Source organism: Cebus imitator, unplaced genomic scaffold (genome assembly GCF_001604975.1).
Source record: "Cebus imitator isolate Cc_AM_T3 unplaced genomic scaffold, Cebus_imitator-1.0 Scaffold81, whole genome shotgun sequence".
Lineage (NCBI taxonomy): Eukaryota > Metazoa > Chordata > Mammalia > Primates > Cebidae > Cebus > Cebus imitator.
The window spans coordinates 5,216,055-5,236,318 of NW_016107396.1; the positions used below are offsets into that span (position 1 = coordinate 5,216,055).

A 20,264-nucleotide genomic window follows, 5' to 3' on the forward strand; every position below is an offset into this window, starting at 1 on the left:
ACACACACACACACACACATATATATATCTACTAAACAGTGGTAGCCATGTCATGGAGAGTCAACTGATTCTACAAATTGGACATTCATTTGTGTGCCCTGGAATTTCCAACTAGTAATAAACAACTACTGTTGATGTAATTTTAAAATTGAAACCACTTGAATTCATGAAGTATCCTGCAACATAAATTTGCATTTTACATCAGATTTCTATATTTTCCTGAAAAGCAACCTTTCTTCTTGTATAACTATCTTTCAAAAGTAAATGTAATAAAAATGTACAACATAAAATTTTTATGATCATCCCAGTAATACTTTTTAAAAAATGTGTAAGTCAAAGAATTAAGTTTTAGTTCTGATGCATCACAAGAGGTAAGAAGTATTTGCTACTGTAACGTTCAATTCACATTGCATTTGCTTTATCATCAAGATCCTACTGTTGAGTTAGGAAAATATGGTAAGACAGACTCATGTTACTTATTTTCAGAGGTAAATTCTAGATTACTGTGTCAACCCAATACTTGGCCATGGATGTTGTAACTACCAAATAAAAGTGGATTTTGTGGTCTACAACATTTTGTGTAAAGTGAATTCATGTCTTCTAACACTGTAAGTCTGCCGTTTAATCCAGACTGTTAGACCACTAATGAATATGGTAAGGAAAAGAAAAAATATTAATGGTATCAGCTATTTGAGGAATTTAAGTCTCACAGGCTTTAGGTTTATTTCCATACATATTTATTATACACACACTGCTTATAGATTCTATTTAATCTCTAAGAAAAAAAATCAAACTTCTGAGCAGGTGATTAAGCTGAAAACAACTAATTCAGACTACCACTTTGTAAAGTGACCTTTGGTCACAAATGTCAAAATATTTCCACACCTTTCCACACTCAAACAAGAGACAAATTGTTTTTGATAAACTCTAGTATTTATTAAATTATAAATTTTGTAATCAAAAAGAAAACTGCAGACCAAAAAAACCTCAAATTATAAGACATGACAGCAAAGCCTATGGGAACGCCATGAAGTGTGTTACAAAGATTCTGAAACATTAAGTTACTGGCTGTTTTCATCTCCATTTCAATAACTTTACTATAAAATAGTTGTTATTCATCTATTTTAAAATCCCAAATTCACATCTATTCTTACATTAAATTACGCTTCCTGCTTATGATATCAAACATCTCACAGGTGCCAAATTTTAGTAATGGTCTTAATGCCAATCCATGCAGAAAAATAAGACACAATGCAAGAGTCAGATGAGGACCATTAATGCACAGATAATACAAACACACTGGCCAAAAGAACTAAAGAAGTTTTTAAAAAACTATAAACAGACCTCAAGAAAACTGGGTTATTACTAAATGGCTCTCAACTATTAACACCCAAGTTCCTTACATTAAATAAATTTCTCAACAGAGACGTGTTAGACATTTTAATTATGGGTCTATCCTTCCCATACCCCTTCCCACCCCAACTCCCAAAATGCACTACTAGGGATGAGTATAATGTTATGTGGGCAGAAATTTACAGGTAACCCTTTCAACCTTGAGCATGGAGCTGAAGACATTATTTAAACTTCAGTTACTGTGCACTGTCCATCAGGCCTTCTAGATCTGACACTGACACTCACTGTTCCACCCCCTGCTACTGATCGATCAGTTCCCGATCGATCTGATCGATCAGGTACTGTCTGGTTTGCATTAGAAACCAAAAGTCTCTGTTGGGTCAAGGAGTGCTGTGCAACAACCGCAGATACATCCTCACTATCACTACTGGCATCTGATTCAGTTTCTTCAATGGAGTTGTCTGGTGCTGGTACCCTGCCTGAAGACGGTGATTCATGATCTTCTTCTCCTTCTCCCCTATGACTCCTTTCAGCTATGTTGTCTCCACTGAGTTGTAAATGAGCAAAAGAGTCTTCCAGTGAAGTGCTTGCATCAGGGGATGGTGTTGCAGGGCTTGTTAACTGACCATCTACTGACGTTAGGGGCCTTACAGAAGACACTAGGGGCTGAACAGAAGCTCCACTCTGTACTGATACACTGTCCGCTCCATCGGCAGAGCTCTCTCTTGCTAGGTTTACAGTATTAGCGTCACAGTCTAGCCTAAGTCCGGCCACTCCCTTCTTTGGTATATCTATTATATCTCGCTTAATCTTCCTGCGACGTCCATGTTCATTTCTCCTATATTGAACCATATTTTCAAGATCAGCGACATACAGAAACCCAGCAATTAACATTTCAGTGTTCTTTTTACCTTTGGAAAAAGCATCTTCCAGCTCTCTACTAGTGCGCTCATCGTACTGCCACCACCCATTTCTTCCTTCATAATACCATGCATATTCACCATTTCCTCTACTTGCTGCCTTGAGTTCTTCTGGTGACAACAAGGTTGGCTTGTCAAGGAAATCCTCGGGAATTTCTTGTCGACAAAGAGCACATCGCTTTCCAAGCCATGAAGCTCCTTTTACACACAGATAGCAGAAAACGTGCTTACAGGGCAGACTGACTGGATGAACACATGTTTGCAGACAAATGGCACATTCAGGGACGGTTAAAGAAGGTGCAGTATTAGAACAGGACTCGTTCGCTTTCCTGTTTGTAGGAAGCATGTTTATTGAATGATCAATTTCACCACAGCCAGCCATCCTAAGAAAAAATACATATAATATTAAAGTAATGTTTTAATGCTTGCAATATCTTAATTCAACAATTATGAAAATAAATACGTATTAACAACCTATTAGGTGCATTATATACAAGCCATATACGAGACAATGGGGATATGAAGATGAAAGTAGAGGAAAAACTCCCCAACCATTGAAAATTTTTTACAAGCGTTTACTTGTACATATCTTGGGAATGTATAAAAATTTCATCAGTGTACTTACAGATCAGCCCTGGAGAAATACACTGAAGAACTATATAATGAAAAGCTGCAACCAGCAAAGAGAAAAAGGGTACCTTGAATCATGGCAGCTATTATACACTGAAATGAATGCTAGACAAGAAACCTAAAAATCTAAGTTTTGGAGTCCTTTATTAATTAAGTGCTCTTAGGCACTCAGTTAAACCTTTAGTCTAAATTTCCTTAAGTGCAAATCAGAGTTTACAAAGCTCAGGTAAAAATGGACCAAAAAGCCCACTTTGTAATCACTAAAGATCCATAAAGGTCACAATCACATGAGACCAAGGGAGAAAATAACATGAATATTGAAGATGCCCCGAAGAGGAGGAAGAAAAAAGATTTGTCAAATTGGATATATCCAGTTTAAACATTGACATAAAATTTATAATTTCTGCTTTACTAATTCAGATAAACATTTACTAAACACCTACCATGGTCCAGATACAATATTAAGTATTAACTGGTCTAAAGATAAATAAGACACACAACTACCCTATTAAATAAGGAAACGTATACATGCAGATAATTAATATGGCCTGATTCTTGCAGTAATCAAAATATGTTAACATACTTACTAAAACAGCAATAAGAGAGAGATGAGAAGATGGAGATAGGTTAGAAAGTTTAGTGTTCATTTGGGGGGCCTGGGTAGTGGAGTAGATTCCAGGCAGAGGCATGTGCAAGACAGAGTCAAATAGTCATACAAGCAATGGAAGAGCAGGAGATGAAGCTGTAAAGGTAACCAAAAGCCAAGTCATAAAAGCCTTATTGTGCCCTGCAAAGGAAACATTTGATTTTTTTCCCCATAGTTAAGAAAACAAACAAAAAAAAACCCTGAAATTTTAAAAGGGGAGAAAATAATAGAGGGAGTAAACCACTGACAAGTAAAAGAGGCTGAGAAATGAAAATGAAGATCTCAGAGATTGGAAGCTTTAAATGAATGACAATCTCTGTACCAGTTAATTCTGCCATTCTAAATAGGTCCAGTAGTTAAGTCAAAAAGAATGGTTATGCTCATCAAAAACTGAAAAACAATAATCCTGGGCTATCTTTACAGCACACCCAATCTTAAAATACTCCTTTTTTTCTTTTTACTGCCTTTTCTGTGTTCTTGGTTCCAAGACAGACAAAAAATAACCCAAAAACCTTAAAAAGATGGAACATATCTAGTCAAGGAAGCAACATAATCTCAATGGAAGAACTGATCACTAAAATGCTTCATTTCCAAATTACTTTTCAACTTTTAATAACATTTCCAATCAATTCCTTTACCAGAAATTCTAGGTTAAGGGCATCAACAAAGTACAACTTTTTCCTAACCTATGGAAGAAAAGCTGTAAGTCAGGGGTGTCCAATCTTTTGGCTACCCTGGGCCACAATGGAAGAAAAGGAATTGTCTTGGGCCACACATAAAATACATTAACACTAATGATAGCTAATAAGGTTTAAAAAATTGCATAATGTTTTAAGAACGCTTAGGAATTTGTGTTGGGCCTCATTCAAAGCCATTCTGGGCCACATATGGCCCACAGGTTGGATAAGCTTGTTCTAAGTCAACCTTAATAGGACTTCTCAATATGTTAAGCACTATAAAAGCTTCCAAATATTTTGAGATAAATACTTGCCTTCAAAGATCTTGTAACTTGAAACAACAATAAGTTACAAGTGAAGGCATATGTTTTTTAAACAACCAATTAATATTCCCTGCCTATTTCCTCCCCTAAAAGAATTGGCTGTGTACACATTTTGTTAGGTTTTCAGAAACTTTCATCCCTTTAAATTTAGGTCAAAAAAATTAGTTTCCATAAAATTCCTGAAAATCCTTTTTTCCAAGTTTCATATTTATTTAAAGCCCCAAGTAAGAAAACGAAAACAAGAAAGCGACCCATTTACAAGTAATAATTTAAGAAAGATTCTACTCATGATTCTATTCATAAGACAAAATAGAAAAATGAGCTATGATCATCATTACCTTTGAAAAACAATAGCAACATCTTTATATAGGAAGTCTGTATCTTAAACCATCTAAGTACCTTATGAACAAAGGACAGGTTCATAAATTTAAACCATAAATAAAAATACAAAGTCTGGTAAAATGTAAACAATATACCCAACATGTCACATGGACCAATGCCATGCTTTTAAATACGTAATTTCAAACCTATTGTATTTAAGTAAAATTGGCCCAAGAAGTCAGTTTTCCATCACATACAACTCATTTATCTACAGATAAGAAAGTTTTCAACCTAAAAACATTACCCTCCCCCCTACTTACTATGATAATATTTTGTATGACTCTTAACTCTTGCATGTGTGAATAAACCCAAACATGTAATTTCAAAACTAAGAAAGCAATAACAATCATCCCAGAAGGCATGAATTATAACAACAACATAATTGGAAAGGCAAAACAATTCTGTTTGTGCAAGTATTTTGGTTCCAATCATCAGAATGAAGTAAAGTTGGACACAGCTAATCTGAAAACAATGGACACCATGCAGCTAAATGGTCATTATTTCATCTGAAGCACTCTTAACTATCAATTTGCCATGGCAATTTATAAATTTGGATTCTGTTAAGAAATGGACAGAAAAACTTAGTAGTATTTCTTATATAATTCTGAATGAGGCACATGCAATAAATAAGAAACAGATAAAATATGTCACAAGATGGACAAAAAGTAACCCAAAACTGCCAGTCTACCTATAAGACATCCTTCAAGGCTTTAAAAAAAAAAAAACATCTTAATCTACCCTATATAGTCTCGATTTTGCAGTTTCAATGATCTTAAAATAGGTGGGAAGCTAAATGTATGCAGATGATCATACCAATATGTAAATAAGAAATGCTTTATCCCTCCCTTTTTGTAGAGCAAGGACTTGGTAAATAATTAATGCTAAGCAAAGAGAGGTATTCCCTATCTCATAAATGTCTCAGAAAATTCTAATTTTGAGTCATTTTGAAAAAGGAAATTTATTTCCAGTATACTAACAAGAATTTAATACACGGAAATTTGGAGTGAAGTTAGTTCAATTCTGTTAATAAGTACAATATATCACTTATTCAAAGACTTTTTTACTGAATTCTTCATGTGATATTCCAACTATTAAGCATATATCCCCTTCTTCTAATAGATAAACCATGTGAAATATTTCTGCAAGACAAGTAAGAGTCTACCTTATCAAGAAGATAAAATATAGAGGGGTATGGGCAGAGTTAGTGGAAATCTCCAAGTCAGATTTCCTTGAAACTTCTTGAAGGTAACTAGTCAAATGAAAGGAAAATTATTATAAGCAAAAAAAAGTCTTTCGTATATGTAGTATTGAAGGAATTTTTAGCCAACAATAAACCTTCAAATATTAAAAATCAGATTTTTAAAGTCTGAATTCAGAATCCAATTACAGACACAAAAAAGGGAACAATACTACACATAACTTCAAGGGGCTCAAAGATTTCTATGAAGCTGGTCCACATATGAACCCCTAATGAGACAAGAGGAATTCACTTAAAGGTTTTATGTCAGGAAGTAACAGTCAGTTTAGTAGCTTCCAGAGCATTTGAACAGAAGGTTGGAGGAAAGTTTGGTAATGTGGGAGGAAGTATGGCAGAAGGGAAACTAGAATTTATACATAACCAGGTAGTAATGCAAGGATAAGATAATTAAAGGGAGGATGCTGATATAAGGTTCCAACTGCAGAATGTAAGAAATACTAAGGAAAAAGAAATGAAAGCATCTGGTTACTGATGGATGGTGACACATTCACCAAAATTCAGTATTTGAGGACAGTTGTGTCTCAGACATAATGACTTTATTAAGGTGTCCAGGTGGAGATAGGCAGATGACAGTTTGGTACTCTAAGAATAAACCTAACCTGAAAAAAGTCTGGTGATTCATCAACACATACAAGGTCCTTGGAGCCATGAAAATGAGTAAATGCCCAAACTAAACCTGTAGAGAGAGCAGTCCCAAGGGCCAACCACAGAACCTTGAATTACTCCAATATTTGTAAGGTAAAATAACCAGGAAGGGGTGTAAGGAATGGTCAGAGAAGAATAGGGAACAAACATCACCACCACCACAAAAGCCAACAAGGGTGACATTCGCAAAAAAGAATAAGCAAGTTACTCTATGTGCTGAAAATTTCACCATACAATTCACTTTTGTGTGGTACAAAAGTTGTGAACCCCATACACTTAATAGCAATTTTGGTTTCCTAAACACCATCAATCCCAGTAATCTTTTATTCAGCCAAGACATCTTTCTTTCTCTGTCCCCCAAAGACTATCACAAAACTTCTCCCTCCTAGTTTAGAGATACACTAACACCTGTATAACTGAGAAATTAGATAGGTCAAAAATAAATCCTCAAAATCTATCTTTAGCTCTACTCTGTCTTAATCTTTTTTCCTCCCGGCTCAGGATGGGGTACTGCTACTTCTTTACAAAGCTAACCCATCAACATCTAGTTAGTACTGTCCCCTAACTCCTCTAAGACTGATCAGTATACTCTGTTCCTAAGTATCAAAATCAATTAACATCAATTTTATATTAAATAAATGTAAAATTTGGTAACATAGTAAGTACTAAATAAACATTATTCCCTGCAGTTACTCTGAAGTCTCTTTCTTCTTTTATTTATTTTTATTTTTTTTTATTTTTTTGAGACAGAGTCTTGCTCTGTTACCAAGTGCTAGGCTGGAGTGCAGTGGCACGATCTCAGCTTACCACAACCTCTGCCTCCCAAGTTCAAGCAATTCTTTTGCCTCAGCCTCCCGAGTAGCTGGGACTACAGGTACATGCCACCATACCCAGCTAATTTTTGTATTTTTTAGTAGAGATGGGGTTTCACCATGTTGGCCAGGATGGTCTTGATCTCTTGACCTTGTGATCTGCCCGCCTCGGTCTCCCAAAGTGCTGGGATTACAAGTGTGAGCCACCGCGCCTGGCCCCTGAAGTCTCTTGATTCTACCCTGCCTTCTCACATATGACTATTCCCAGACTCCTGTAAAATGTGTTGATGATTAGGCAGCTGTTTCCCTCCTCATTCTCTTGGCTTGAAAAATATTTCCTAATTTTCTTTGACTGTTAAAATTCTATTCATTCTATAAAGGCAAGGTGAAAAGTTATCGTGTTCACTCTGAACCCTTCAGATGAAATTAATCTCTTCCTCTGTTCAGTTTTAATAGCATCTTACTGTGACCTTAATATGGCATCTATTCCACTGTTTGTTAATTACATGTGTCTCATTTACTAAATCATAGTAAGTTCCTTGATGACCAGCACCTGGACTATCTGACCTATTAAGACTTTTTTAAATGTATACAGATAAATGGACAGGATTAAATAAAAGATATATTTTAAAGACACATGCTCATTAGTATCATTTTTCAATTATCAAATTTTCAATACTTAACAAAAATGTGGTCATACTTTTAATAATTAATTATTAATACATATCATTACATGTAATCAACATCATATTGGAAGAGTAGAAAGCAAGAGTTTTATGTCAACTGGGAAAATGTGAAATAGCCTCTACCAAGGTCACTCTTGGTCTAATAGCAAAAAACACTGTCATTAAAAGTCAACAAAATAGGCTGGGCATGGTGGCTCACGCCTGTAATCCCAGCACTCTGGGAGGCTGAAGCAGGTGAATCATGACGTCGGGAGATCGAGACCATCCTGGCTAACACGGTGAAACCCTGTCTCTACTAAAAACACAAAAAATTAGCCGAGCATGGTGGCAGGTACCTGTAATTCCAGCCACTTAGGAGGCTGAGGCAGGAGAATCACTCCAACCCAGGAGGCTGGGGTTGCAGGAACCAAGATCGCAACACTGCACTCCAGCCTGGGCGACGGAGCGAAACTCCGTCTCAGAAAAAAAAAGTCAATAAAGTATTCACTACATTTTTCATGAATGACATCAAGTTACATAGGGTTCATATTAATTTAGATAACAGAAATATATTCATAGTGAAAAAATGTTTCATCAATAATAGGGTGAAGTTAAATATGGACAAATCCAAGGTATTGTGTAACACGTTAAAACAGATCATGCAAAGACAAATGATGAAAGCACAACTAGTAAAACTGGGGATCAGACTGAAGTAATATGAATAAAAAGCAATAACGTACTACATTAAAAAATCAATTATGTAGAAATTCCTTTAATTTAGTGAAACAAGTTTTTAGTAACTAGTGTTTTTATAACCCAGTAGTCTATCTTATTTATAAATGTTAGTACTACTTGCCTAGCTTAGTTATTTAAGAAAATTATTATGTAAAAAGAAAGTAGAACCCAGAGGACCTGGAGATCTCTGCAGTATTTTAGCCTTCTATGAACAAACTCCTCTGTCTTCAGTTTTTCTTACAGAGATTCTCCCCTCTGAGGAGACTTGAAATCTACATTAACGCTAATTTAATGTAAATAAATTGTTAATAAAGTACCTATAAAGCAACAGAAAATGTTCATTTTATATAATTAAAGCTAAACATGACACTCAATTTACTATACTGTAAACCAATCCACTTAATTTACTGTAGCACTAAAAAACCATGATGCTACACTTACATTTCTATTACAGATCCCACAGATGTCTGCCACAAAAATAAAGCATCTTCTTCACTAGCAGTCAGCCAGCTTGCAATACTTTCTCTTCCACTGCTGGTTCATTCTTTATGCTGAAAAAAAAAAAAAATCAACATCAACTTTTCTACAGACTAAGATCAACAGAATCAGTTAATTATTTATAACTTTTCACAAAATTCAGTGGAACACTTTATCTTAAAAGTGGAAAAAATTAAAGACAAGATGCATGCTTTTACCCCTGCTACTCAACATGACTGTAAGTTCTAGCAGAGCAAATTAGGGAAAAGAGATAAGGCATACAGATGGATAAAGAGGAAGTAAAACTATATCTATTCTCTCTATATAGAAGATCTCACAGAATCCCCAAGAAAGCTAATAAACAAATTCAGCAAAGTTGCAGGTTACAAGTTTGAAACACACAAAAATCAGTTGTGTTTTGATACATCAGCAGTCAACAATCCAAAAAGGAAATCAAGAAAGCAATTCATTCATAATATCATCTAAGGGAATAAAATAGCCAGGAATCAACTTAACCAATGAGGTGAAAGATTTGTACACAGAAAACTATCAAGCATTACTGAAAGAAATTAAAGAAGAGCTAAGTAAATAGACAAGTAATGTATGGATTGGAAGATTTAACATATTAAAATGGCAATACTACCCAAAGTGATCTACAGATTCAACATAATTCCTATCACAATTCCAACAACCTTTTTTGAAGAAATGGAAAAGCAATCCTTAAATTCATATGGAATTACAAAGGACCCTAAGTAACCCAAACAATCTTGAAAAACCCAATGTCAAAACTTACTACAAAGCTAAGGTAACAAAACAGTGTGGTGCTGGCATAGGATAGATAAATACACCAATGATATAGAATTGAGAGTCCAGAAATAAACTGACACATCAATAGCCAACTGATTTTCCAAAAGGGTGTCAAGTCCACTCAATGGGGGAAAGAGGAACCTCTAACTAATGTTGAGACAACTGGATTTCCACGTGCAAAAGAATAAAGCTGGACCTCTACCTTACACTATATATCAAAGTAAACTAAAAATGAATCAATAACCTAAGTCTGAGAAATAAAACCATAAAACTCTTAGAAGAAAACATAGGAGCAAATCTTCATGGCCTTAGATTTGGCAACGGATTCCTAGATATGACATCAAAAGCATGAGAAACAGGAAATAAATTGGACCTTATAAAAGTTTGCAACTTTTGTGCATCAAAAGACACTGTTAAGAAAATAAAAAGACAAACTGCAGAATGGAAGAATATCTTTGCAAATCATATAGCTGATAAGGTTTAATATCCAGAATATGTAAAGATCTACAGCTCAACAATAAAAGGACAAACCAATTAAAAAGTGAACTAAAAATAAGCAAAGAATTTAAAGATATACAAATGGCCAATAAGCACACAAAAAGATTCTTAACATTATTAGTAATTAGTGAAATATAAATCAAAATCAAAATTATACATCTGTAAGAATGCTACAATTTTTTTTTTAAAGGAAAATAAGAAGTGTTGGTAAGGATGTAGAAAAACAGGACCTTTGAACACTGCTGGTCGGAAGGTATAATGGTGTAGCTGCTGTGAATAATAATTTGTTGCTTCCTTAAAAAGTTAAAAATAATTACCAATATAACACAGCAATTCCACTCCCAAGGATACAGCAATAGAATTGAAAACAGGTTCTCAGATACCCATATGCCAAAGTTCACTGCGGAAATATTAGGCAAAAGGGGGACACAATTCAAGTATCGATCAACAGATGAATGCATAAACAAAATGTGGTCTATAAATACAACAGTACATTATTCAGTAATAAAAAAGAGTATGTGCTACAACATAGATGAACCTTGAAAACATACTAATAAGCCAGATACACAAAAGGATTGTATGATTCCACTTATATGAAATATCAAGAATAGGCAAATTCATAGAAGCAGAAGGTATCAGAGGTTACCAGAGACTGGGGAAAGGAAAGAATGGGGAGTTATTGCCTAATGGGTACAGAGTTTCAGTTTGTAATGCTAAAAAAAGTTGTGGAAGTTGATAATGGCGATGGTTGCACAACAATGTAAATGAAATTAACCACATGGAATTGTACTCTTAAAAAATTGTACCATCTCAGTCATTAATCTCCTTTCTTCTCATTTAGTATTTCCTTCTCCACTTCACAATGTCCACTACGGGACGCAAATCACATTACACAGAACTAATAATCAAGAATACAAGATAACTAAAGAAATGATAGATCTCACAGTAAACACAAGATAGAAGACCTTTTAGTTCCATGTGGCTCTCTTACTATAGGTGTCTATTTCCCTAAGGTATCTTAAGATTCGAGTGTTTAAAGAAACATAATGCCATATGTGACCTCTAAATACAAGCTGACTTACCCTACCAAATGTTTAACAGAACAAACAATTTGTTTTAAAATCAGAGAACTTTCAAAAGTAACTGACTGTGATGGTTAATACTGAGTGTCAACTTGATTGGACTGAAGGATACGAAGTATTCATCCAGGGTGTGTGTGTGAGGGTGTTGCCAAGAGTTTAACATTTGAGTCGGTGGGCTGGGGAAGGCAGATCCACCCTAATCTGGTGCGCACAATCTAATCAGCTGCCAGTGAATATAAAGTAGGCAGAAAAACCTGACAAGGAGAGACTGGCCTAGCCTCCCAGTCTAATCTTTCTTCCATACTGGATGTGACCTGCCCTCAAACATTGGACTCCAATTTCTTCAGTTTTGGAGCTCGGACTAGCTCTCCTTGCAGACAGCCTCTTGTGGGACCCTGGTAATTGTGTAAGTTAATACTTAATAAACTCATATATATATATATATACACACACACACACACATATTAGTTCTGTCTCTCTAGAGAACCCTAATATACTGACTAAACAAGGTTTCTAAGTATCCTGGCTTTTTGTTTTAATCTGATTTTAGATGATATGGACCCCAATGTTTTGACTTTCCTTCCAGCCCTTTCACCACCCTCTAGGTGCCTACAACTTCAAAGGTATCAAAGAAGGCTATGTTCATTTCCTTGCTGCAGCCTACTCCAAACAGAAACTACCTATTTTCATATACACCCATACACTCCCTGTATATGGGACGGGGGAGACAATTTACTGCTCCAACATCATTACTTATTCTTTCAAGTCTCTATTACTGACTTTAACATCCCCTAAAACTGCTCTCTCACCACCTTTAAGGGATTAATGTCATCTTTTCACTACTGATCATCCTGTTCACCCTAACTCTTGACATGACCATAAGCCTATTTAAATATCCTTGAAAATGAACCATCTAATACTTATTGAACAGGTCACTTGACTTGTCCCAACTTCTGTTCATCAGAATCACTGAAATTGCTTATTAGAAATACACATTCTTGGCCCCTTTCCTTAGAGATTCTAGGCCAGTAGACATAGGTTTAAACCTAGGAATCTCACCCCAGGTGGTACTCATGCAGGTAATCCTTCAAATACAATCTGAGAAACACTGTCCTCAATTTTCAGTTCCTTAAACACAAAATTTGAAGAAATTAATCTCCTCTCTGGCAACCAAATATTGTGATCACATTTGAAATTGTTGCCTAAACTGCTGCCTCTCTGAAATCTTAATCTGCCTCTCAGATCACAAGCTCTGGTCCTGCCAGCTTACTCATTCCCACACCTGCTCTTCAATTTCATGGGGACCTACAATCTCTTGATCATCTCCTTTCCTTCATCCAGTTCCTGATCTCATTTTCTTTCCTGTCCATTCTTGAACCCAATCTTTTTTTTACTTCTTTCCTGACAGAACCCTTGGCCCCCCTCATATCTTTACAAACCCCCATTTCTGTATAATTCTTACAATATGACATCTAAGTTTATGCCTTATCTACTTTGTGTTCACGGAAAAAAAGAGAAAGATAAAGTCACGACATGGCCTCCTGCTCCCCACACCTCAACCAACACCACCACAAATTCTGTTAACTTTTATCCAAAACCCCTTTGGAATCTATCCTGTATGCTCTACCCATTGCTGGTGCCCTATTTTAGACCTGTATCATCTCTCATCTATTTTTCAGCCTGATTATCTTGTGTCAGTATCACCCTCAAATTCATTTACTAAGCCTTTGAGATTCTCCCTCTCTCTCTCTCCCTCTCCCTCTTTCTTTCTCTTTCTCTGTCTGTTTCCCAGGCTGGAATGCTGTGGCATGATCATAGCTCACTATAATGTCAAAACGGCTGGGCTCAAGGGATCCTTCCATCTCAGCCTCCCAAGTAGCTAGGACTGGGTGACATATTTTAAAGGTAAAATGGACCAGGTTTCTTCCATATGTGAAAGCCCAATATGGCTCCTTAGCCTACACAATAAAGACAAAACTCCTTAGGACAACATATGAAGGTTTTAAAGATGGGAACTGTAAATAACTCTGTAGTCTTTTTTATCTTCAGCAACCACCCACAGATTAATAATCTAGTTGAATCACATTACTCACAGTCTGCAACCCTCCCTTTGTAGTTCTGTATTTCCTCCTGCCTGGTACAATCTATTCCCTTTTACAGCTTATGAATGCCTATTTGTTCTTTAATATATTACACAGAAGTGGTTATCCCAACCATTTTCTCTACCTCCAGAAAGCTAATTGTTCTCTCCTCTATATTTTGTGTTTTTCTATTACTGAATTTATTATATGCACTAATTTCATTCATTTGTGAAGTCTGACTCTTCTATTAAATCATGAACCCCCTGAAGATTGGGACCTTTTTATATTTCTAAGTAAACTGTCAATCAATTTTTGTTGAACTGATATTTTTTGGATGAATGAAAAATGAACTTCTAAAAGTAACTATTGCGAGAAATAGAGTATCAAAGGATTAATTTATTCAAATAACACAACACTTGAGTTCTAATTGTGAACAAGGCACCCAGCTGGTGCCTATAAGTTACGTAAAAATATGTAAGTTCTAATCCTTTCTTTATATAACTTAAAATCTAAAGGAGTTCTTACATTTACAAATATAAAATTCAACCCATCTTTGTATCTTTTGGCAAGCAAATCATTTACCTAGCTATTGTTCCAAAATGGAGATAAAAATCTAAGCATAAACCAAGATGGGTTTCTGAACAGTCAAAACAGCTTCACAAAGCTCTTTCCCTGATAAAGGTTCTTCACTAGGATGATCAGACAGGTCAGCCCAGCATCTGACCAGTTTGCCCTTTGTCTCCAAACTGTTCCAGTTCAGAAAATAAATTATACAGACATTCTACCCTTTGCCCATCATAAAGGTTTTAGGATCATCACTCAAAAGTCAATTTGCTCTTATTTTACTCACTTTTTTTTTTTTTTTTTTTTTAAAGAGACAGGGTTAACCAGGTGGGAGTGCGGTGGTATGATTGTAGGTCACTTAAACCTCAAACTCCTGGCCTCATGTGATGCTCACAGCCTCCCAAAGTGTTGGGGTTATAGGTGAGAGCCACCATGCCCAGCCTTCACCCACAATTCTAAGATGAAATTTTTTGTTCCACAAAGTCCTGCTGGGTGTTGCTGTTGGTCATAAGCACTGTCTATCCTTTCCTATCTTACAAGTCTTTTAAGATGTAGCAATCCATCACTCAGAACCTAATTGATTGAATGTTAAAACCTGTAGTGTAGAAGATTCAAACATTTCTCCTAAAATTTTTAATCGTTTTATACTTTAATTCAGATGCATAGAAGGTACCATTTTATTCCTATGAAATACATAAAAAAAAGTCCTTGTTTCTAACTCTCCTTATCTCTTGAATTCATTTACACATTATCTTTAACAAATCTAATTTATTCCTCTCTATTCACTTATTTTACTTAGGTCTTATCTGTAAATATTTTATCTCTGAAACAAAAGTTGATTCTTAAAGGAATCTAAGTTAACTGAAACAAAGCAGCTTCAAAATAAGTACAAAAAATCCTCTAAACCCCATATTTGAACACCTAAATAGGCTGTGATATTTTCTATAAAACTATTTCACATCATTGAAATAAAGCCATAACCACAAATATTAAAGTAAAAACTTTGCTACATATCCACTAGAACAAAGGTACTTAAAAAAAAAAAAAAACAAATTCTGATTAATCCGAGGGGATGCAGTTCTCTCATTCTGTTTCCCTTATTTGAAGGGAAGAGAACTACATCTCTTTGGATTAAATGCAAGTAATTTATCAATAGGAAAATTATTTGAAAAACCCCCTTACAGATGAAAGAAAACACCACACACACACTCCCAGGAGCAGAGAACTATTTACTTAATAGTACTCATATAACAGCAAAGCATCTATGAATAATGACACTTTCCATCAATATAAACTTTCTCTTACAACAGAAAGAACATCCTTACCCTCATCACACTCCTCTAGTCTAGTTACGTTTAGCTATAAACAAAAGAATGTATCAGTGACCATAACCTACATTCCAGTATGACCTTTTTTTATATTAATGTCATTTCCCAAAAAAAATAGCCAAAGAAATACTTAGTCTGATATTTCTTCAATTTTTTCCCCCTAATTCTGGCCTGTGGTAACTTCTAGGATTCTCTTAGAGATGGCTTTCTCTAATTTTCAAAATATTGATGATTTCATTTTTTTTCAAGGATCTTTGATGATAATCTCATACAACTGACCTCTCATACAAGTTAAGAGCTTGGAAATGAACAAGTTGACTTATATACATACATACAGTTTTTTCAATAAATATTCTGGAAATTGTTTTGGAGATTTATGACAATTTGAAAAAACTTGCAGATGAACCATGTATTCTTAAAACATCAAAAAGAAAAAATTAGGTATGTTATGAATGAATAAAAAACAGTATCTATTTTATCATTTAGTACCATAAAATATGGAGAAATGTATTGTAAGATGTTAAACTGTATCAAAACTTAGCAAACACAGACATACATGGTGCTGTCAGAGGTGGCACAAGAAATTTAAACAAACGTAAAGATACAATATGAGTCATAGCTGCATAACATTAATTGTAGTACATACTGTAATAATTTCCTATTATGTGTGTGACACTAATCATCTCTGCATGTACTGGAGTAAAACGTAATCTCCTGTTCTTGTGTATTTTTTTTATCGTGTTTAGTGCAATACCATAACCCTTGAATAACACCATGGGACTCAAGTGAAGTGCCACTAGCGATGCTAAAAGTGCTCCCAAGAAGCCAAGAAAAGTCACGTCATTACAAGAAGTTAAACTGCTTGGTATGTGTCCTAGATGGGCCTGCAGCTGCAGTTACCCATCATTTCAGACAGACAATTCATCTTGTAAACAGATTATATAAACACAGTATCAATACAGTACTGTAAATGTATTTTTTCTTCCTTATGAATTTATTTTAACTAGCTTATTGTAAGAATATAGCATATAATGCATATAGCATACATAACATGTTAATTGACTGTTTACAGTAGGCTACTAGTAGTTAAATTTTGGGGAAGTCAAAACTTATACTCAGATTTTCGATTGTGTAAGGGGTTGGCGCCCTAACCCCTCTGTGTTGTTCAAGGGTCAATTGTACGGCCCTCTTAATGTCTTTGAGCATTCCTTTATTTCACCTCTAATTAGGTATAATCTTTCAAAAATACATTTGTGTAAAACAATGTAACTAGGTTCTTCTTGGCTGAGATTTAGCAATATTACCCCATCAACAAAAGTGACTCCAGCTAAAAGCAGACAAAAAACCTTACAGATGTGAACAGGAATGTTGCAGTAGCCCCAAGAGTCTACAGTTCTTTTTTTTTTTTTTTTTTTTTTATAGGGTGTTTTTTTTTTTTTTTTTTTTTTTTTTTTTTTAAAGACAGGGTTTCACCATGTTGGTCAGGCTGGTCTTGAACTCCCAACCTCTGGTGATTCTCCCGCCATGTCCTCCAAAGTGCTTGGATTACAGGTGTGAGCCACCACGCCCGGCCAAGTCTACAGTTCTGATACTTTTAGTAAATCTTGCATGCTTTGGTGACTTTTTCAATTTCTATAACCTCATGAATAATTTTTTCAAAGCACAGATTAACAAACTGGAATTCCCAACCAGCACTATCAGTACTACCTGGGAGCTCTTCACAAATGAAAATCCGAAGTGCCACCCTAGACCTACAGGACCAGGTCTCCAAGTGATTCACATATTACAGTTAGTGAAACACTACCAAATCCATGTCACTGAATCCTCTGAACAACCCTGTGAAATACAACTATACCCATTTTACAAGTGAGGAAGCCTAAGCCCAGAAAGTTAAATGACTTACCAAAAGTCACAGAGCCATCAATATTGGGAGATGCCATTCAAACTCAAATATACCTTTAAAAAAGTATTTCTACAATGTATTGTCTCTCACAGAAAAAGTCAAAAGAGTATTATCTAGTAGAAATATAATGCAAACCACATATGTAATTTCAAATTTTCTATTAGCCCCATTAATAATAATAAAAAGAGGCTGGGTGTTGTGGTTCATGCCTGTAATCTCAACACTTTGGGGTTAATGAGGTAGGAGGATGGCTTAAGCCCAAGAGTTATAGACCAGCCTGGGCAAGATGGTGAGACTCCCCATTTCTACAAAAATAATAATTAAAAGAAACAGGTAAAATTAATTTCAATAATATATTTTATTTAACCCCATGTTTCTACATTACTGCTTCAATATGTTTCAGTATAGTTAATGTAATATTTTATGCTCTTTGGTAAGTGTATGCATGCTCTTTGAAATCCAGTATCTATTTTATACTTACAGTACAACTTAATTCAGACTGGGCACATGTTAGGTGCTTAATAGCTCCATGTGGCTACTGGCTACCTTACTGAACAACACTGGTCAAGAATGCCTCGCATATTAATCTTTTAAAATACAAACTGGCAAGTCACTACAGGAATCATTTAATAGAGACAATGAATTCAATGTTAATTTCCCTAAACTTCTGCTGAAGACAGATAAAAAAGAAAACTGCATATTCTGTTATAATCAAAGTTAACAGTTTTAGGGAGGCCCAATTCTGCCAAACTGACCCATCACCTATTAATTCTAAGAATTTATAAAGTTGACCTTGAACAATGTGAGGAGTTAAGAGTGTCTATTCTCTACACAGTCAAAATTCCATGTCAACTTTTGACTTTCCAAAAACTTAACTACTATTACCCTAACTATTGGTCTATTGGTCGGACACTTTACTGATAACATAAACAGTGGATTAATATACATTTTGCATGTATCATATATTGCATTCGTGCAATAAACTAGAAAAAAGAAAACGTTATTACAAAATCATAAGGAAGAAAAATATGTTTATGTTCATTAAGTGGAAATGGATCACTATAAAGGTCTTCATCCTTTTCAGGAGCAGGAGAAAGAGGAGGCATTGGTTTTGCTCTCTCAGGGGTGGCACGGGCAGAAAACAAAAAATTCTTGTATAAGTGGAAACGCACAGTTCAAACCCTTGTTCAATGGTCAACTGCAATGTCAACTGGGCACAAACTAGGGAATACACGTAATACTTGCAACAGTTGTACGAAGAAGCCCTCAGAAAACATCTACATTATTTGAAACCAAAGATCTTTAAGTTGGAGGAGAAGGGATACTTTTATTTTAACGAATGGGGGTATGTAAAACAGAACAGTGTAACTTTAACTACAGGCCAGAATTAATTTGCCAAACATAAATAACTCAAACATACATAATTTCTATTGGAATGAATGACTCGAAAATTTTACACCAAACTTAATATGATGATCTATTAAGAAGGTAGCATTAAAAAAAGAAAAGAAAAGAAAAAGTCTAAAACCAAGTTAGATAATTTGCCCCTAACAATTTTGGACAGAAAAAAAAGTGACAGGCAAAACTTAAAAATATACAAAAGATTTTAGAGATTATCAATGAATTTAAATCTTGACCCACTCAAACAAGTGAAAAATAAATATAACTAAAAAATGAAGTAATATTGTACCATTTACAATTTGTAATGACTCAAAATATTCACATTCCCACTTTTCCAGTCAGTCATAAGCTCAAAATCAAAAGTTTTTTTCAGGTAACAGATTCAAGCAAATGATTATCTTTCATCAAAGGAAAAGATGAGATTATAACATCAATATAGATACACATAAAAACAAAGACAAATATCAATTATAAATATTTGAAGACTTCCTGCATTTTTCTAATTATTAACAGCTAATATTTAATAAAATTTTTGCCATTTCTTCAAAATATACAAAACAGGAAATGTTCTACATGAAAGTACTCAGTGACAGAAAGAAAAAATATTTGAAATGTTCCAACTTTTGCTATACAACTCTATATATATATACACACACATAAAAGGAGTAGATAAATCAGGTGTGAGTTAGCAGATACATTTTAGTATTTTTTATGAACTCCCAAATTAAAAGATGTAACTAAACGCCCTAATATTTCCATTTTTAGCCCTTATCATCACCTGCTAAAAATTAGCTAAGAAAAAGCATAGGTCATACTTGGAAACTTCAGACAAAACTCACTGCAACTAAATGGCGTCTGATACTTTAAAGAATCATTTCCCTATGCTGGGCGCGGTGGCTCAAGCCTGTAATCCCAGCACTTTGGGAGGCCGAGGCAGGTGGATCACGAGGTCAAGAGATCGAGACCATCCTGGTCAACATGGTGAAACCTCGTCTCTACTAAAAATACAAAAATTAGCTGGGCATGATGGTGCATGCCTGTAGTCCCAGCTACTCGGGAGGCTGAGGCCAGAGAATTG

At 35.1% G+C, this 20,264-nt stretch overlaps 1 protein-coding gene across 2 annotated transcripts in view; it reads right to left on the bottom strand.

Annotated features, from left to right (window-relative positions):
- Positions 1 to 914: 914 nt before the first annotated feature.
- Positions 915 to 20,264, bottom strand: part of RNF146 (ring finger protein 146) — a 22,201-nt gene continuing 2,851 nt past the window's right edge. For both annotated transcript variants that reach the window (XM_017533319.2, XM_017533320.2), the window contains exons 2-3: positions 9,487 to 9,596; positions 915 to 2,656 (exon numbers count right to left, since the gene is read on the bottom strand). In XM_017533319.2, coding sequence (XP_017388808.1) covers positions 1,579 to 2,656; positions 9,487 to 9,488 — 1,080 coding nt within the window. In that variant the 5' untranslated portion in view covers positions 9,489 to 9,596 and the 3' untranslated portion in view covers positions 915 to 1,578. The remainder of the gene's footprint in view (positions 2,657 to 9,486; positions 9,597 to 20,264) is intronic.